Source organism: Chenopodium quinoa, unplaced genomic scaffold, assembly GCF_001683475.1.
Source record: "Chenopodium quinoa cultivar QQ74 unplaced genomic scaffold, ASM168347v1, whole genome shotgun sequence".
NCBI classification, from domain to species: domain Eukaryota; kingdom Viridiplantae; phylum Streptophyta; class Magnoliopsida; order Caryophyllales; family Amaranthaceae; genus Chenopodium; species Chenopodium quinoa.
This window is the reverse complement of record NW_018742204.1, coordinates 15,686,914-15,705,708: the sequence shown is the minus strand read 5'-3', so window position 1 is coordinate 15,705,708 and position 18,795 is coordinate 15,686,914. Positions and strand designations below refer to the sequence as shown.

Below are 18,795 nucleotides of genomic sequence, written 5' to 3'. Positions count from 1 at the left end.
GAGTTGAAGTATTTTTCAATAGATTCTATGTGTATTGACAGCAATACACTTCATACTAATTTTAATTTGTATAAAGAAGCATATTATAATTTATAACTACATCTAAAGGTAGATGCTATTATCCAGTGCCAAATCAAGCAGCATTTGACCCAGAAAATTTTGACTGGGGATTTGATGATTCGGTACAAAATGATCCAACATTGCTGACTCCTAACATTTGTGTAATCCTATAAATATAGTTCTGTACGAAATAACAAGAACCAGCAAAAAATGAGAATAATTCTAAAATTATAGCTGCAGAGCAGCAAGCAACTTGTCATTTCAGAAGTCTCTTGCTCCCTTATAGAACTGCAACGTTATTGTTTGATCTGCTTTGGAGCTTTGGCCGACCAATAATCGCTGCATCAAGCAAATGTATAAGCACTTTTGATCAGATCCTGATTCTTGATCCAGAATAAAATGCAGAAACCAGATCTAAAGCTCTTTTTAATAGGTGGATTTCTCATTTTGTTGGAAAAGACGAGGCAAGCTATTTTTGAGACACAATTACAAAGTATACATTCAGACAAGAAAGCTTATGATTCAGCCACGTCAACAGCATTAAAGGGCATTACACAGGTTCTACACTTCTACATGTTGACTAGGTTCGTATATATGAGCATGACATGCTTTTGATGCATCCATGGAATTCATGCAGCTTTTCGTACATACTATCCAGAAATTGTAAAGGCAATATCTACAAACCTCTTGAATGTTTTTACAAGGGGATTAGTCAACTGGAGAAAGGAAGGATTGAATCCCAAAAATAATGAAAAGAACACCACCAAAAAGGGCAACCTGCAAGATGAGAGCAATTAATCATTAGAAGCCAAAAGCATAATATTGGAAGAAGGCATGAGCTTTTTAATGCATACCACTTTCTCGGATATTTGAGATGCCAAGCTCTTTCCACCCAAGACAGCAGCTGTGGTGCACAATGTTTGTCCTCTACAGATTGTATATAAGTGATATCAGTTAAGATAGATCCTGATACTAAATTGGGAACAAGAGATACCCTAATACTAAATTAGTTATTCTACTCTTAAAGTGGGAGGCCAAAAGAGAAAAAAAAAAAAGGTAACAAGTCCAGAATGCTGCAGCACATTCTGAGTGTACTACTTATCATTCAAAACCCTCATTATGACAATAGGGAACTTGAGCAAAGCAAGGAGAAAGAAGAATATACAGACTTGGTTCAAAAACGTCCCAAATTTTTACAAAAAAGAGATCATGACTAGAAAGTCAACAGCCAATCAATAGGGATAAGCTTGGCCTGCCAGCCCCTCTCGAACAGCTAAATCACTAAACTAATACCAATCATATGGTCATTCCTACCCCTTCCCCTTTCCCTAGCTCACCTCTCTCTATCTTCACCCCCTCTCTCATTCTCTTCCATTGCTTCTCCACAATTGACCATAAGAATAAATTACAGAATACAGGAGGAAGGCCATAGGTAATGATACTTACAGAATTCCACCAAGCACAACACCAAATGGGTTCTCATTTGCAGCTAGACCAATGGTAGCAAGCTGAAGTATCACAATGCAAAATGTGAATTACACAGCATATTAAAGCTCAAGGGATGGCATATTAATCTATGCAGATAAATAAATACAAATTATCACAAAAACACATTCTTGAAGGTCCTTAACCTCACCTGGCTCTTATCACCCCATTCGCCAAAAAAAGTAATGGAGAACGCCTGCAAAACCACAGTAACTAAAGTGAGAAAATATGAATGGCGTCAACAGGAATAAAATATACATAGAAATCACAAATAGGGTGCTACCTTCAAAAGAATTGGTGAGAAAAACTGTGTAAGAAATGGCCTAGTCTTCTTTTTCTTTTCATCATCATCCTATAGCACAAAAAACATTGGGTATCTCCAGTTCACAAGCATCCAGATCAAAAGGAAATCTTTTAAATAATATACAAAGTACAAAGTATTTCCAGAGTAAAGGCCTACTGCCTTTTCAATGGTTGAGGTAAACTCTTTGTATTAATTGCTTAACAATAACTAAACAAGAGGGAAGAAAACCAAGTGAAGAGATGGCAAAGGAATAAATAGCAGGGGAACAGGAAAAACAATAAAAAAGTGGGACTCGACTTGCTCTCACACTATAGATCCATCAAGCTCCAACAGATCAACAAGAATTTGATTTTAGGGTTGCTTCAGCAAATCATGAACTGTCTGAAGGAATTATATTTTATATTTTTCATTTTGTTTTATTACATTACGCAAAGATGTGGTGAAGGCACATGCATCCCTTGTGCTTGATGCCGTTGATGGTCACAGCCTAATGACCTCGCTCACATTTTAAAGCAGAAGTTTTACCAGATCAACTCCAAACATTTAACATCATACATTTTTCTTCAGTTTGTGGTTAAGAAACCTTGATAATGCAAGAGAATTAATGAAAATACATATGCAGGAAATACAAGCAACAAATACATTGATAACCTTGAAAAGGAATATATAAAAGGAAAGAGAGATGGAGGCATCAAGAACAACAAAGAATAAGAGTACTGGAAAATTTGCAAGTGTGCACATATAAAGAATCTCACCTTGTTCACTTTAGCCGTTGTAGTGCCCTTGAAATCAGTATCCTAATCAAATCATAAGAACTGAGTTATAGCCTAAATTAGTACAAATTCAAGAAATGATGAATTGAATACTAACCAACTGCTTTTCAACTTCAGCCAACTCTCCAGCTTCCCTACATAAATGAGATTTTACTGGCTTTCAGCAGAATGAAATTTAACTGCTTTTTTCAACATGAGAAGCACAAAGGAAGACAAATTGAACAAAGACCAAGAAGAAAATTATCACCCTTCCTGATGAAAACCATCCCATAGTGACCATAATCCAAATCCAAAGAACAACAATGTTGCAACATGATGAGTCAGCTTACGAGACATCTGAGTAATTTGCAATCACAAAGCATCAGATAGAAAAATGCAAAAAAGGAACATAAATAAGAATGGCATCTTATTTTATTAAATAAGATTTTAAGAGAATGAGAAATATTATAACCAAGCCAAAGGCATTAACAGATACAGCTTGCAGAGATATCATTAATACATTCTCAGGGATATAAAACAAACAATCCCAATATAAGGCACCAAAGGGTGTCAGATTCTATAGAAGAACTCCTTACCAAATTAGGAGCAGCCCATCCAACAACAGCAGAGAGAATGGTCATCACCTAATTTGAAAGTTAATCAGACAAGTTAGACAGGCAACTGGAGAACATGTCCACAAATGAATAATATGTAAGGCAAAAGGTTGCACTTACTATCAGAGCAGAGAGACAACCAGAAAGGACAAGTCTTCTTGGATGACGCATGGCTAAGATCTAGAAGCAAGGATCAAGGAAAACATCAAAAGCAAGATTTAGCAAAATTATCAGCAATATATGGCGCAACATTAACTTAAAGGTAACATCTTGGGGAAGGAGGGCTTGACATACAGGGGTATCATTATAGTAATGATGCAAAGGTTAAAGGCACTTGATTATCATTATATTTTCATTCACAAGATCAGTATCCATCTACATTGCAAATTTAGGAACTATACATTTGTGGCTTATCCATGCTATCTTACTCGATTACTTCCATCTTTTTTTCATCTATAACAAACAAATATTTATAACATGACCACAATGTCTTTAACAAAGCTTCAACCTATGACATGGTCAATGGTGATGGATATTCAATTAAATGGGCCATGTTCATGTATAGATCCAAACCATTTACATGTTGTTCCCAAAACTTACAACTATTCTCTACTCTCTCTGTCCTTTTTTGTTTACGCCATTTGACTTTTCATGGTCTTCAAGATCCATTTAAAAAATATAAATATCTCTAATCCTATATGTGTAGAAGTTATTAAACTTTGATAATTTTAACCAATCTACTACGTAAAAAAAATCCGTCTTGACTATGTTATCTATAATAGATTAGTGAGAATTTCTGGACAAAGTTAACTTTGACCCCAAAAATTACAATAGGGCGAACAGATATAGATGGAGGGAGTATATTTGAAAAAAAAAAAAAAAAAATATTAAGACCAAGGTAATTTTCTTTTTTATTTATTCCATTTTCCCATCATTTTAGCTAAGGGAATCATTTATCACAGGTCACTTTAATCTATCCTTAACTGTTGAAACAGCAAAAGGTCATTTCCACTAACACTTATTCTTCCAAATAACCCCATATCCTCCCACTAATTAGTGATTCCATGTCTTTAGTATAAAAACTATATGCATTAGATTCCACAAAGAACCAAATTCTTTTCAAGCACTAACAATCAATCAAAGAGCACTTATGCCCCTTCAATTGCAACAAGATACAGTACTTCAACATAAACAGTTTTAAAAATAAAAATAAAAATCAACTCTTAGCAATTGAATTACACAATATTACTCAAATTTACAACATCCCAAATAAAAATCAACCCATTCAACACAAGCATCTAAGAAAAATCAATTCTTGCAACATAGTATAACACAATAAAGATCAAATTAACAATTTACCCACATAAAAAATAACCCATTCAACACATTCCAATAATAAATTATAAAATAGAAAAAATAAAAAATACAGACCGCCGCAGCAATGAAGGTCTTGTCACCGATCTCAGAAAGCACAGTCATGGCCAGTGATTTGGTAAACCCCTAAATTACAAAATAAAAACAACCCATTAAATAAAAAATTCAAAATCCAATAACAATCAAATATACCAATGAAAATTTTACACAAATTACAAATTATTGAAAAAATCACCTGAACTACAGAAAGAGACATCCTTTCTTTTTTAAAAGTGAAAGAAGAAGAAATTATGGTTGGAAAAAACCTCAAATTCTTCTTCTTTTTACTTTTGTTGCAGAAATAAGCAAGAAGAAGAAGTTTGAGTTGAGAGAGTTTGGTGAATGCGACAAGGGTTGAAATTATTATTAATTTCAAAGTTGATTTGCGTATTGGTTTGCCCAAAAACCCAATTATCTTGGGTTTTAAATAAGGGTTTGCTGATGAGAGAGAAAATGTGATGTTTTTGAAGGTGAAGTGAAGCTTAGCTTAGCTCACCTTTGTGGTTGTTTACTAGTCCAATTAGGTGATTAATTTAGTAAAGTCAATGATACTATTAACTTTTTGAGATCTTCTTTTGGATGGATTCCTTCTTGCTTGATCTCTATGTTGGTTTATTGGGTATTCTTACTTTAGGGTTGGTAATGGGGCGAGATTGTCAGACTGGGTATAGAATGGTTATCGATTTGTCAATTTATGATGGGTAAAAATTTTAGAATTGATGATTGTTTCGGTGGGTTCAAAATTAAATTATTCTCGCCTTACTACTAATCTAGATATGAATTATTCGCTTAAATACGACCATACTGATCAAATGTCAATTAAATGATTTCTAACTAGTGCTGCTACGCTATACTTCGTATGAGGTTTTGAACCATATTAGACTGAAGACCGATATTTCAAATTTCTCCACCTGAAGACTAAAGCGGTTTTCTGTGATCTAGTCCGATCCAATCCAATTTTTCTGTATGTACTAGTTTTAAACACACTTAATTGCGAAAGATGATCATGGTTGTTGTTGTGGTACTAATCGAGGAACATCAAAGTTATTTTTCATTCTCTTAGGAGAGGTGGAACCATATAACCTGTATGCAAGTGTTTTGGTTAGGGTTAGGAAAAGAAGCTATGTTATGTGTCCAGTGTCCTTAATCTTAGTCATAAATAAGTGTACAACATCTTTATTAAAAATTGAAAAGGTACACAAAACGTAATTATCCCCTTAACTCAATAAACGACCAAAAGCTAAATTCTTTAAAATAAATTATTGCATAACAATCAGATAAGGCAAAGTAGTATTTTCCTACCTTTTAAAAAGTATATATGAGAAAATATTTCTAAATAGTGTGAGAATAATTATAAATATTTGTTTACTTATATACCTATATTGATACAATGTTAATTGCCTCTAAGCTTTTCTTTATGTGATTTGATTATTTAACTCTTATGAATTGTATTTAGACAATCATACCCTCTAAAATGTTTATTTACTTGTTTTCCTTTGTTAACGTTAATATTTTTTTGAAAAAAAAAGTGTTAATAAGAAAATGTACGAACATTTATACCCTTAAAAATATTTGTTTACATAATTTTCCCTCATTATGTCGCCAACAACTGAAAAAGTTCTCTCAAAATGACTAGATTTGGTGCACGCATTAGCCACCCTAGTGTAATAAAGTGTACATATTGAACTTGTACATGCCTAGAAGTCATTGTTCCTTTGATTTTAATATACTACCTCTGTTTCTGAAAATTCGACTCACTTAATTACTATTCATGTGGTCAAAATAAAATAACATTGACCACATTTTATGAGCTATACAATAGAAATAAATTAGCATGTGAAATCTTATTAGATTCCCCTTATTATAAATAATCCAAATATCAATTTTTTAAAATTTTCACTTATATACAACCAGAGTTATTCATGGTCAAAGAAATTCATTAAAGACTGCGCAATTGTAAAGTGATGAGTCGAACTTTTAGGAATGAAGGGAATATATCTTTTTTTTCAAAAACGTACTTGGTATTTATTTAGTAATGTATAACAATAAATTTACATATTGATCTTTGTTATTAATGCTTAATTATGCTTTCCTTAAACAAATGCTTTAATTATGGTTAATATTTGTAGTTATAGTTCATTATTTAGTAATAACAAATTCACATCTTGAACAATTGTCGTTATCTTATCGGTTTATTTAGTAATGTAGTTGTTAATCATTGTTTTAGAGAGGGTAATAAGGTATCCGATAGGTTAGCTAGCCTAGGGGTCATTCTCCAAGAGAAGGTAGCTTATTGTGATGTTTCTCCAATTGAGGTAAACAAACTTCTCTAGGACTTTACCGGGGTAACTTCACCTTGGTTTATTAGTTTGTTGGTGTTTTGTTTTAGTTGGGTGTGTTTGCCTAAAGTAGTCCCAACGACCGGTAACCTGTTAATTAAAAGGGCAATTTTTTAAATTTTTTTTAAAAAATCCACATGTCAGCATGTAATTGCTTCAACATATAAAAAAAATTAAATAATTTTTTTTTAAAAAAAAAAACCCCAAAACCCATCCCCAGCCACCTTCTTCCCCTTCCCCTCCACCGTGAAACCCTAAGGCCCAACCCCAGGCCACCGAAAACCGGTTGACGACCTCCCATAACCTCCGCAAAACGGCCGACCGACCTTCCCAACCCCTAAAATCATGAGCCATTTGTGCAGCGATGCTTGAATTGGTTGGAGTTGTGAGTTGTGTGGCTTTGGTGGTCGGGTTTGTGCGTGGCTAGTAATTGGTGGTGGTTGGAAGGTTGGAGGAGTGGAGGCTTGAAGCGAGATGCGTGGTTGCTTGGGGTTGAGCGTGGCTAATATTTGGTGGTTGTTTGGGGTTGTGTGGCTAGTAATTGCTGGTTGTTTAAGGTTGCATGGTTGTAATTGGTGGTTGTTTGGGGTTGCATGGCTGGTAAATTGGTGGGTATTTGGGGTTGAGCGTGAGAAGGGAGGTGGCTATGTTAGGGTCGGGGTTGGATTTTCTGTGTAGTTAGGTAGTTTTCTGGCGTGGGTAGGGGTTTTTCGGGGTTGAGGCTGGGATTTCGGGGTGGTTATTAGAGGGTTTTCCGACGCATCGACGTGTTAAACGACGGAGGAGGCGAGAGAAAGAAAGGTCAAGAAGGGGGGTCTAGTGCCGGTCGTTTCAGGGGTAAGGGGAGACGGTCGACAGGCTGGGGGTTGTGGTGGGTTTGGGCTTCGCGATAGCGGAAAGGGATGGGTGGTGGCTGAGAGGTTTTTTTTTTTTGTTTCCTTTTTATTTACTTTTTCCTTTTTTTTTTAAACAAATCACGTGTTGACACGTGGATTGGTTATCTGCTACAACAAGTCATTGACTTTGTGTTGATCGGTTAGGACCAGTACTGTCAAAACGGTTTGACAGTTCGGTTTCGGTTCGGTTTGAAATCAGTTCGGTTTAAAATCGGGTCGGTTTGAAATCGGTTCAAATGTCTTACGGGTCGGTTTCAGTTCGGTTTAAATAATTATCGGTTCGATTCGGTTTCGGTTTATTCTTGAACGGTTTAAATTCAGTTCGGGTTGTAAACGGTCCGGTGCAAATGGGTTGCGGTTTGTTAACAGTTCGGTGTAAACGGTTATTATCCCGGTTTAAATTCGGTCCGGGTTGTAAACGGTTCGGGTAGTAAACGGTACAGGTTGCGGTTTGTTAACGGTTTTTGTCCGGTTACAACACTTTGGTTCTTTTTTGGTTCAGTTTTATTTTAGTTCGGTTTATAACTGGTTCGGTTCGTTAACGGGTACGGTTCTTCTACGATTTAACATTATTTGGATCGGTTTTATTTCAGGTTTACTAAATTACGGTTCGGGTCTGTTTTTTATTTCAAAAAATCGGTTTTTTATCGAGTCGTTCAAAAAACCCCTTATAGGAAGTGGTTTGTAACGGTTCGAATTATAAGCGATTCAGTTCATAAACGGTTCGGTTTATAAGCGGTTCAGTTTATAATCAGTTTGGTTTATAAACGGTTTGGTGAAACGGGTTGCAGTTTGTTAACGGTTCGGTGTAAACGGTTTTTATGCCAGTTTAAATGGTTTCGGGTTAGAAACGGTTCGGTTCATTTTCGGTTCGGTTTTCCTTTCAGTTCGGTTTAGATTTGGTTCGGTTCTTAAACGGTTTAACGTTTACTCGGATCGGTTCTGTTTCGGTTTTACTAACATGCGGTTCGGGTCGGTTTTCGGTTTCATAAAATCGGTTTTTAATCGGTTCGGTTCTCATTTGGATCGGTTGAAACGGTTCGGTTTCACCAGTTCGGTTCGGTTTTTGACAATGCTAGTTAGGACTACTCTAGGCAAACATACCCAATAGTTGGGATTATTTGATAATAAACCTAAATTTGAATTATTAAAAGTAAATTGTCAATAATTGGGATTATTAAAGTATTTTTTTTCCATTAAAGATAACAATTTAATGAAACAGTCAACTTCGTCTCGGTGAAGTAACCAAGAATATATTACGGAGTACTCCGTACGAAGTAATCACTCCATGAAGCTCAGCTACATATCATTTTTTTTTTGTTGCACAATGGAAACTTCCAATTTGGATTTCCATAATGAAATTGTAAATTGCTATTGTACACTAGTAGTGTGGTTAGACACTGCCATACTAGAAAGCTCAAACTCCCTATTGATCTGATGTATCCTAATCTCTTAACGAAGATGAAAGGAGGAAACTTCCTCATGGGCCCAATTATGCCTTTTGTTTGTCTTACTCAATGTAGCTGCACCAGATTGATCTGCAAGATAAATGTTCGGAGTTTATCCTGTAAGTGAAAAATTAAGGTTAAATAAGAGCTAATAATTAAGCTTAAATAAGGCCATATATAAAAGTACATGATACAATATGAAAACAATAAATCAGATAAATTAAGTAATTAAATGAAAAATAAGTGAATAAACGCGTCCTTATATACTATTTTAAGATGAAGAGAACCCGTGCTAAAAATTATAGCGCAGCTACTTTAATAAGCTGAAATCAATATAATAATAAATCAAACGTAGTACTATTAATCTTAATTCTACCTAACATTACCAGAAACATATGAAGTGAAGACTTCTTAAAACTACCTATATGAGTAACTCCTTTTTGGAAATTAGCAGCTGCTTACTTTGCCTCGGATGTCGCCATATATCACTAGAGACTTATTATGCATCTGCTGATCTATTTCTTGATGATATGTCTGATCTTATTTAGCATTAAAAATTATGTCAATATAAAATTAAGTGCGAAAAGATTCTCATTACATTTAATTCTTACAGAGTAAATAAGTTGAATTGATTGAATGATACTCCGTAATCTTTTTGAGTTTTATTGTGTCTCAATAATACTCGTTAGAAAATCCCATAATCTGATACGAGCAAAAGATTGAAGCATTATCCCGTCTTCATATCCAAACACAAAATTGACATAAAAGTGTCACAAATTAAAATATGTTGGTAGTATGTTACAAAAGTTGTTGGGGGTACTATAATCCTAGTCTTCTAATTTGTTGTAGCAGTTTACTACCTATACATCTTTATATATGATCATCTAAAGCTCCTCCTTAATTATGTCTTAATTCAATTATTGTCGGACAACACTCCTTTAAAACTCTCACCTTATTCCTTCCTATTTCACTCCGATTTTTCTTAATGGCTAAAATATCCCCTAATACATGTATTTTTGCTCTTTTGGCAATTTTTACTATTTTTTCATTACCATTGTTAGCTTCTTGTAGGGATTATTCACATTTTAGGTCCAAAACTAAAACCTTAGATGTCAAAACTTCTCTTCAAAAAATAGCTCCAAATTCCCATAAATTGTCTAATGTGCAACATTTCCAAAGCACGAATAACTCTTCTTTTAGCTTAAAGCTACACTCACGTCATCTAGTGTACAAAAATAAACATGACGACTACAGATCACTCCTTTTGACTCGACTTGCTCATGACACAATTCGAGTTGGCTCGATCCATACACGAGTCAGTCTTGCGGCTGAACAGAATCTAAGAGCCCCCATTGTCTCGGGTGTAAGCCGAGGGAGTGGGGAGTACTTTAGTCGTGTCGGGATCGGAAACCCACCACATGAAGCATATATGATCATTGACACCGGAAGTGACTTAAGTTGGGTACAATGCCAACCTTGTACTCAATGTTACACCCAACCCGACCCGATCTTCGACCCAAACCAATCCACCTCATTTGGATCCCTCCCATGCAACTCCACAATATGTAACGCCCTAGACGAATCCGAGTGTCGTTCGGGGAGTTGCATCTACGAGGTATCTTACGGGGATGGGTCCTACACCACGGGCGACTTCATAACCGAGACCATAACTTTCGACGGTGGAGACACCATCCACGACATCGCAATCGGATGTGGCCACAACAACGACGGGTTTTTCACCAGGGCAACCGGGCTTCTCGGGCTTGGCGGAGGATCATTGTCATTACCCTCTCAAATAAACGCGACGTCGTTCTCCTACTGTCTCGTAGATCGCGAATCTAACTCAACCTCCTCCCTAAACTTCAACACCAATGCATCAATACTTCCAGCTGATCCAACCCTAATCACAGCACCACTTCTAAGTAACCCTACAACCGAAACATTCTACTACCTCGGGCTCACGGGCCTAAGCGTAGGCGGTACAACACTATCAATCCCTACTAGATCCTTTGTAATAGACAAGGACGGGAGCGGTGGGGTGATCATCGACACCGGAACAGCCGTGACACGGTTGGAATCACGGGTGTACGAATTGTTACGAGACGAGTTTCGTAAGGGGACTAGTCATCTACCAACGACAGACGAGGTGGCAATATTTGATACATGTTACAACCTTAGAGGACAAGAAAGCGTGGAGGTTCCGGCGGTGGAGCTTCACTTTGCCGGTGGAAAGAGTTTGGCGTTGCCGGCGAAAAATTACGTGATTCCGGTGGATACAGAAGGGACATTTTGCTTAGCATTTGCACCAACAACAGCATCAATGTCTATAATTGGGAATGTACAACAAGAAGGGATACGTATTGGGTTTAATCTTGTTTATTCCTTAGTTACCTTTGAGCCTAATGAATGCTGATTTTCTTATAAATTAGATTTAGGTGTATTATTATTTATTTCAAGGTTTGTGATACATGGAAGAATTAATAATTCAATAGTACTATTTCAAATTTGAGTGATAATTTTTTGTTGGTAACTTGGTATATATCAAAACCTTGCAAATTTACATTTTAAGCAGAATGAATCGAACTAGTTGGACTAATTGGATTTTATATTGTCATGTAGTGTGTCATATGTGTGACAAAATTTGAATGCAATGATGATTATAGTTTTTCATGTTATGAAAAATGAACTAAGTAATTTGATGATCTAATTTCCATATCAATTTTTTGTTGACTATCTTTCAGAGATACTAGTATGAAACTATGAATGTATGATTCACTTTATCAAATTAGGGTATTTGTGACAGTAACCCATTGGGTATATCCATAGTCCTAATATCTGCAGTCTGTAGAAGATATGGGTCAAGGTTACAAGATCCAGACATGACCCTATTAGCTAACCATGGTCAATACAGGTGAAAGTTGGGATTATTTAAAATAATTAAAAGTTAAAATTGTTTAAAGTAAATTGTGTTGTAAAATAAAGAGAAATATAAGAGAGATTGATAGAGAATATATCTGTTCATATTATTCCATATATGATAGGGGTATATATATACATAGAATATTATAAGTAGGGTTTGCTTAGGTAAGAATAAACCCTAGATCTAGAATATTCTGGAAACATACAAAGATGATAATGGATATCCACACAATATTTTCATAACACTCCTCCTTGGATGTCCATTATCGAAGATTGTGCCTCGTTAAAACCTTATTAGGAAAAACCATGTGGGATAAAAACCTAATGAAGGAAAAAGAGTACAACATTCTTCGTAATACGCTCGAAATGCTGCCTCGTTAAAAACCTTGCCAGGAAAACCCAATGTGGGACAAAACCATGGTTAACGAAAAAAGAGTGCAGCGCGTAATTTCTCCCCCTGGTGAATATATAGCTTGAGATCTTATAATGCAATGAATCCAATATAGTTGAGTGTCTTCACATATGACGCAGAATAATATCATTCCTTGATTTTAATTTCGGGTCTTCCAAATCTTCAAATTTTTACTCAAACAAGTGAGTCTTCATATCACCAAACCTATAACAATAATACATGTGTTTGTCCACATTTCATTCAAAATCTCTGTTCAAAGTTGCCTTAACTATTATACTTATGCCTTCTTCTGGAGGTCATGAATAATCGAAATTGATGATCATTATAATTTGATTAAACATTCCTTAATAATAATATGGAAACCCATGATAGTATTAATGTTGATTTTTCAATCTTGTATGAAATAATAATATAGCACATGTAATTATATACGTTGATCATGGCTCTTCTGGACCATGATAAAACAGTCTCACGCATAAGTATCTTGTTGATTCTTTAGAATATTTATAATTAACACGATAGTTCTCTTTCATATACAAATAGTAATTCTCATTACTAACACTTATATGCTCAAACTTCAGGTTGAGAATTCAATGATTTAGTCACATAGACTTTTCAAGAATTTGATAGTAATTGCATTATTCAGGAGATAAACTTTGTAGGGCTGGATATTTAAATACGTCGTATATAAGTTCTTCAGGAACTCTTTTTACATGATTCATAATGTGCAATTAAATAAGTGTCATCAATAATTTCATTACAATTATAAGCCCATTGGAATATAAATATCTCTTTCTAATTTTTCATCAAACTTGTAAATATGTCTTACTATACTTTGAATGAACATTCACATACACCACAACCATTGTAAGAAATTAATCCATGCAATATGAGATATATAAAACATGATAACATATTAAACAAATTATACAATGAGTAATGCATCTAACTTCCTACATATGCAATAAACCATTAACCTATGACTCACATGCACATGAATATAAGACTCAAAATGATGCAAGACACTGTACAGTGTGGATTTAAAAATCCATATTTCATTGGACTTCGGGTCCATGATAAACTTATGATCATTATCATTATGTCGACATCAAAATGTACATATATTTCAGATCCCTTACTTATTAGTCCATTCCATTATGCATATGCATATTATTCATCGGTTCCATTATGTACCGTATCATAAAATTCCTTTAACTTACATTCCGCATGCTATTTTACTATGATAACTGAATACATTTCTCATTGGTACCATCATAATTTTTTCTTACATCATAGGACATCTATATAATAATTCAGATATCTATACCACTTTTAGGGTATTTCATACACTATGGTAGTTATATACTATTACACTATTAGTGTCAACTGCACTATCTTGCCAAATATCATATCTATTAAACATATCTTTATTTTGGAACCGATCATATACAACCTACATTTCAGGTGTAGTGATTCAAGTACAATTGGCAAGATTTTATCTCAATGTATACACATAATTAATATGACCAAAATGTATCTTCAGCGCTATGCAACATGAGTCATAACTGAATACAAATCAAATCATAAATGTGCAACATATCTTGATAATGTATATACAAAAGTTGGCATATATATAACTTTTCAAACTACCATTATAGGGATCATATTTATTATTTATTTATTTTAATTAATTTTTCCAACTTTTGCTAATTCGTTCTTCTCCCCCTTAAGTTGGTAAAATATCTCATTTATAGGGGCATCTTATTATATACCAACTTAGTAGACAAATTTGCATTAATAAATTCACTTCATTAGGAGGATCACAATAAATAATTTATCTCTTTTGGAGAACAATTTCAATGAAGAATTATTTATTCATTAACTTTATATTTCATGTGTATTTATTATTAAATTTTCAATAATATTTTCTCTTCTGGAGATCAATGTCAATGGGGAGACATATGTTGTGCAGTTGTACGTTTTTCTTTTTTTCTCCTATTTCATATGTGCTGACATATAATAGCCCAAATCAAAAAAATTGTTATCCAAGCATAAATCACTTGCTCGTAATTCTAGTTGGTGATGATCTTCTGGATCTTTAAAGACTTAAATAGTATATTTGGTGAGCTTCTAATCACTTGAAAGTTGACAATAATATATAAGTTATTTTGGTGAACTTCTGGTCAGCCATTACTCCTTTATATAAAAAAATCAAAACACATTAAATCTTGAAATTTTCATCAATACAAATTATTAAAACTCACAATCCAAATATAACCCAATCTCAATGTTACGTCTTGCCATTCAATTCATTTTATATATTTAACATTGAGAAAGCGTCAGCACATTATCAAATGAAACTTCAGGTTTCCATTACGGGTAATTATTATTAAACCCGGATGACCTAATTTAATTATCACATCCAATCACTTCTCTAAATTTGAACTTTGGTCAGTTTTCAACACTAGTGATCACTTTATTAAACTTACTATATGCATGGCCATGAATGTCATGTGATTTTAGAACACCAACATGTGTTTCTTTATACAATTGGCAAGTCAATCAATTAATATTTTATCCAATAATTACTCATACTCTACTGGAGTTTAAACTATAAACTTGATACATGTTAATCTTGTTGGATATTTCATACTCTTCTGTAGTCTTTTATATAATCATGAAACATATGAACTTTACTAACAGTGATTTCTTCTAGAAATGTAATGATATTTACCACTTCTTGAAATTTGTCATTGTCAATAGTGACTCATTTCCTTTTCAAAGATACTTAATTATCTTTAGAACCTATTGATTTATCACGCTTCAGGCATGCTATAAGTTCATCAACAATTGATGTTGTACTCTTAGGACATCAATTTTAAATTAGAGCATTTACAACTAGTATATGATAAATGTCATTTGTTTATATCCATCTTCAGGATAGTATCATTTCAAAATATTTAATGAACATGTGGCAACTTCTATTAAATAAATCGTTGATATTTAAGTTATTGTTGTATCAAACTGACCATAAATATATTTTATTATTTATATGCAAGGGTTACATACAATCTCCCCCTAATCCTTGCAAATGGGGGTATGGAATGAATCAATCCAACAACCTTTAAAATCCTTGCAACTTTTAAGCCATAAATTCTTTTGGCAACGTCATGTATCAAGTAAAGTGTTCCTTTTAGCAAAAACATGCTTATATAAAATTATACTTATAGAACACTTATCATGTTCCTCATGCCCAATTACAAAACCTCTTATATTTATGGGCATAATAAAACATTGATTATGTATAGTTTCTCACAATGTCATGTTTAATTACTTGAACTCATAACACACTTTTTGCTATATATTTAATTAATTAAAGAACTTCAAGTCTATATGTACGAGAATATATACCAATCCATCTACATTTTTCAGAAAGAGAAGGTAAAAATAAGACATGACATAATCAGTTCGAGCTTTAATCAAAATATACCTTATTCGATCCACTCAACTATACTAGCCAAATTAAAATTAATCTTTGGAAACATAATTAAACATGACATGTGTTTATAGAATCACGTTAGTATGTAGTGGATATCTAAGCGAACTTTAAATCTATGTGTGTGAATACTCTTTATAAATATAAGGAACTTCAGGTCCGCAGATTATACTCAATTTACATTCATTCCAATAATCTAACTTCAAGTAGGTACATAATACTATAATTGAATGAGAAGGTAAAAATATGAAAACCTACTACTTCACGCTTTAATAAAAACATATCTGAATCAATTGAATCAACTATACTGTCAGATCAATTATATCAATATATTGCCTGATAAAGCTTAATTAGAAAATAGAAACAAGCACATAAGCAACCAAAATTAACACGTTCACATTAGTGGAAAACCACATGTTTCATATCATACTTGAAATATAAAAACATAATTCAATACATAAATTATAAATAGTTTCACATGTACCTTAGGCTTACTTCGTACAATTTACAAACATTCAAGGCATTAGACATAGGATTTCATAAACAAATTATATGGGTAAATAATTGCTAAATCAAACCATTCATATTTGGTATCAAGCATAGAGAAATAACCAAACTCATTTACGGATAGGAAAAGTAATACCAAATCTAGCAAATATATGTAATACAATTTCATGAAAACCATACGTTCATAAAATTAAGACCAATAATAACTCTAAATACCCTTTTAGATTCAAACTAAACAAAACTCATAGTCAAAACAAAACTACTAATTAGTTATACTGCATCAAATTCAACTATTCCCAAATTGCTCATTAAACTCCAGGAATGATAAAAATACGAAAATTTGAGAAACAATATAAACATATTATGTAAAGGCTTAAAATTAACCATAACAGGATAGTTGAGAATGAACTTTGCTGATATCAAAACCTATCGTCAACTTCATGTTATCAACGTCATCTGCTAGCCTGTAACTCATGAAAACGTCAATGAAAAGAAAATAAAGTATAGCCCTTGATTAAGGCTAATCTATTATATTATGGATAGATGAGAAAGATGATTCAAGATAAACAAACCAATGCAATCGAAAAATAATACGAGTAGTTCTTTGTAACCAAATTATTAATACCGTGAGACGCCTTGTACTAGTCCCAGATTAATTAATGAGGATTGAGAATGATATGACATTCTTGAAACGTGTGATTTCATTATTAGAAGATCAAAACCCATGATCAAGATTAATCTCCTTCTAATTTCTTCCTAAGATGCGACACAACAAGATAATAATGAGTATAATTTAGCACATTCAGTATATAGCGAATTAATCATTAACCTAAGAAATCAACAATAAAATTTACATATTGATTAGAGCTTTAGTGCTGATAACGTGTTGTAAAATAAAGAGAAATATAAGAGAGATTGATAGAGAATATATTTGTTCATATTATTCCATATGATAGGGGTATAAATATACATAGAATATTATAAGTAGGGTTTGCTTAGATAAGAATAAACCCTAGATCTAGAATATTCTGAAAACATACAAAGAGGATAATGGATATCCACACAATATTTAAAATAATTAAAAGTTTAAATTGTTTAAAGTAAATTGGACAAAGTTAAGATTATTAAAATGTATTTTTTCCTAATTACTTGAAACTTAAAAACATTTTTTTTGTGACTTCTTTTAATTCGGCCCATTATCGACTTGCCACATTGGCCCAATAAGATGTAACCCTTTTAAACTCAATCCATTTTCGACTCGCATCAGCCCTAACCCCTAATTCGACTTGCCCAACAATCAGATTTAGTTGTGATGTTTGCTATAGAGTACAACCCTTTACCATATACGTAGTAGAAATGTCCGTCAAATAAACAATACAAAATTTTCGTTTTTGGAAATAGTAATGGTTTAGGGAGGCAAATCAAGCAGCGGACTGGATAGCAAATATTGGTCATTTAGTTATTACTTATTAGTGATAGTATGGATATTATTCCTTGTAATTGTTCTTTATTTCCCATCCTTTTTTTAGACGCATTAGGAATTCCCCTCGTGAGGAGGGTTTCCTGATGTTTAATTTTTTTCTTACCATTAAAAAAAGCAAATTTTCAAAAAATAAAAAGAGCAACATTGACTATGGAGTAAACATTTTTAAAAATCGGATGTAAAATAAAATATTGTACTTCCGCTTCAAAATTACCTTAAAATGCTCAAAAGTTACCCTATAAATGAAGTATTTACAATAATATTACTGTACATCGGATTTATACAAAAGTTTTTGATGATTTTTTCTCGCGTAACCCAAATCCTTTAATTCATAAATTGGAGGATGATTTTTTATATTTGGCTAATTATTATTATTATTATTATTATTATTATTATTATTATTATTATTATTATTATTATTATTTTATTATTATTATTTTATATATGTAAAAAAAAAAAAGCATATATTTTCGTTTGAGGGAAAATAAGTTATTGCCTTGGAGCGAGGTTAACCTTGTTAATTTATTTAATTTTTTTTTAGAAGGAAAATAACGTATTGCCTTGGGGCGAGGTTTTCGTAGGTCTTATTTTTTAGGCAACTAATTTTTATTCCATCACCATTAATCCATTATAAATACAACCCAAATATCATACTCCTATAACACCA

General features: G+C 33.2%; 2 protein-coding genes across 2 annotated transcripts; one reads left to right on the top strand and one right to left on the bottom strand.

The window, feature by feature from the left end:
* Positions 1 to 34: 34 nt before the first annotated feature.
* On the bottom strand, positions 35 to 5,135 carry LOC110719806 (GDT1-like protein 5). Its single transcript, XM_021898795.1, has 13 exons — positions 4,825 to 5,135; positions 4,647 to 4,715; positions 3,336 to 3,395; positions 3,198 to 3,245; positions 2,870 to 2,958; positions 2,720 to 2,756; positions 2,605 to 2,646; positions 1,829 to 1,897; positions 1,697 to 1,741; positions 1,507 to 1,568; positions 915 to 987; positions 745 to 837; positions 35 to 399 (listed from the first exon to the last, which is right to left on the bottom strand). The coding sequence occupies exons 1-12, from the start codon at positions 4,843 to 4,845 to the stop codon at positions 769 to 771; spliced, it is 684 nt and encodes a 227-aa protein (XP_021754487.1). The 5' UTR covers positions 4,846 to 5,135; the 3' UTR covers positions 35 to 399; positions 745 to 768.
* A 5,082-nt stretch (positions 5,136 to 10,217) lies between these two features.
* On the top strand, positions 10,218 to 11,838 carry LOC110693703 (protein ASPARTIC PROTEASE IN GUARD CELL 1-like). The gene has a single exon (XM_021870902.1). It carries the CDS (start codon positions 10,297 to 10,299, stop codon positions 11,722 to 11,724), a length of 1,428 nt encoding a protein of 475 aa, XP_021726594.1. The 5' UTR covers positions 10,218 to 10,296; the 3' UTR covers positions 11,725 to 11,838.
* The last annotated feature ends 6,957 nt before the right edge of the window (positions 11,839 to 18,795 follow it).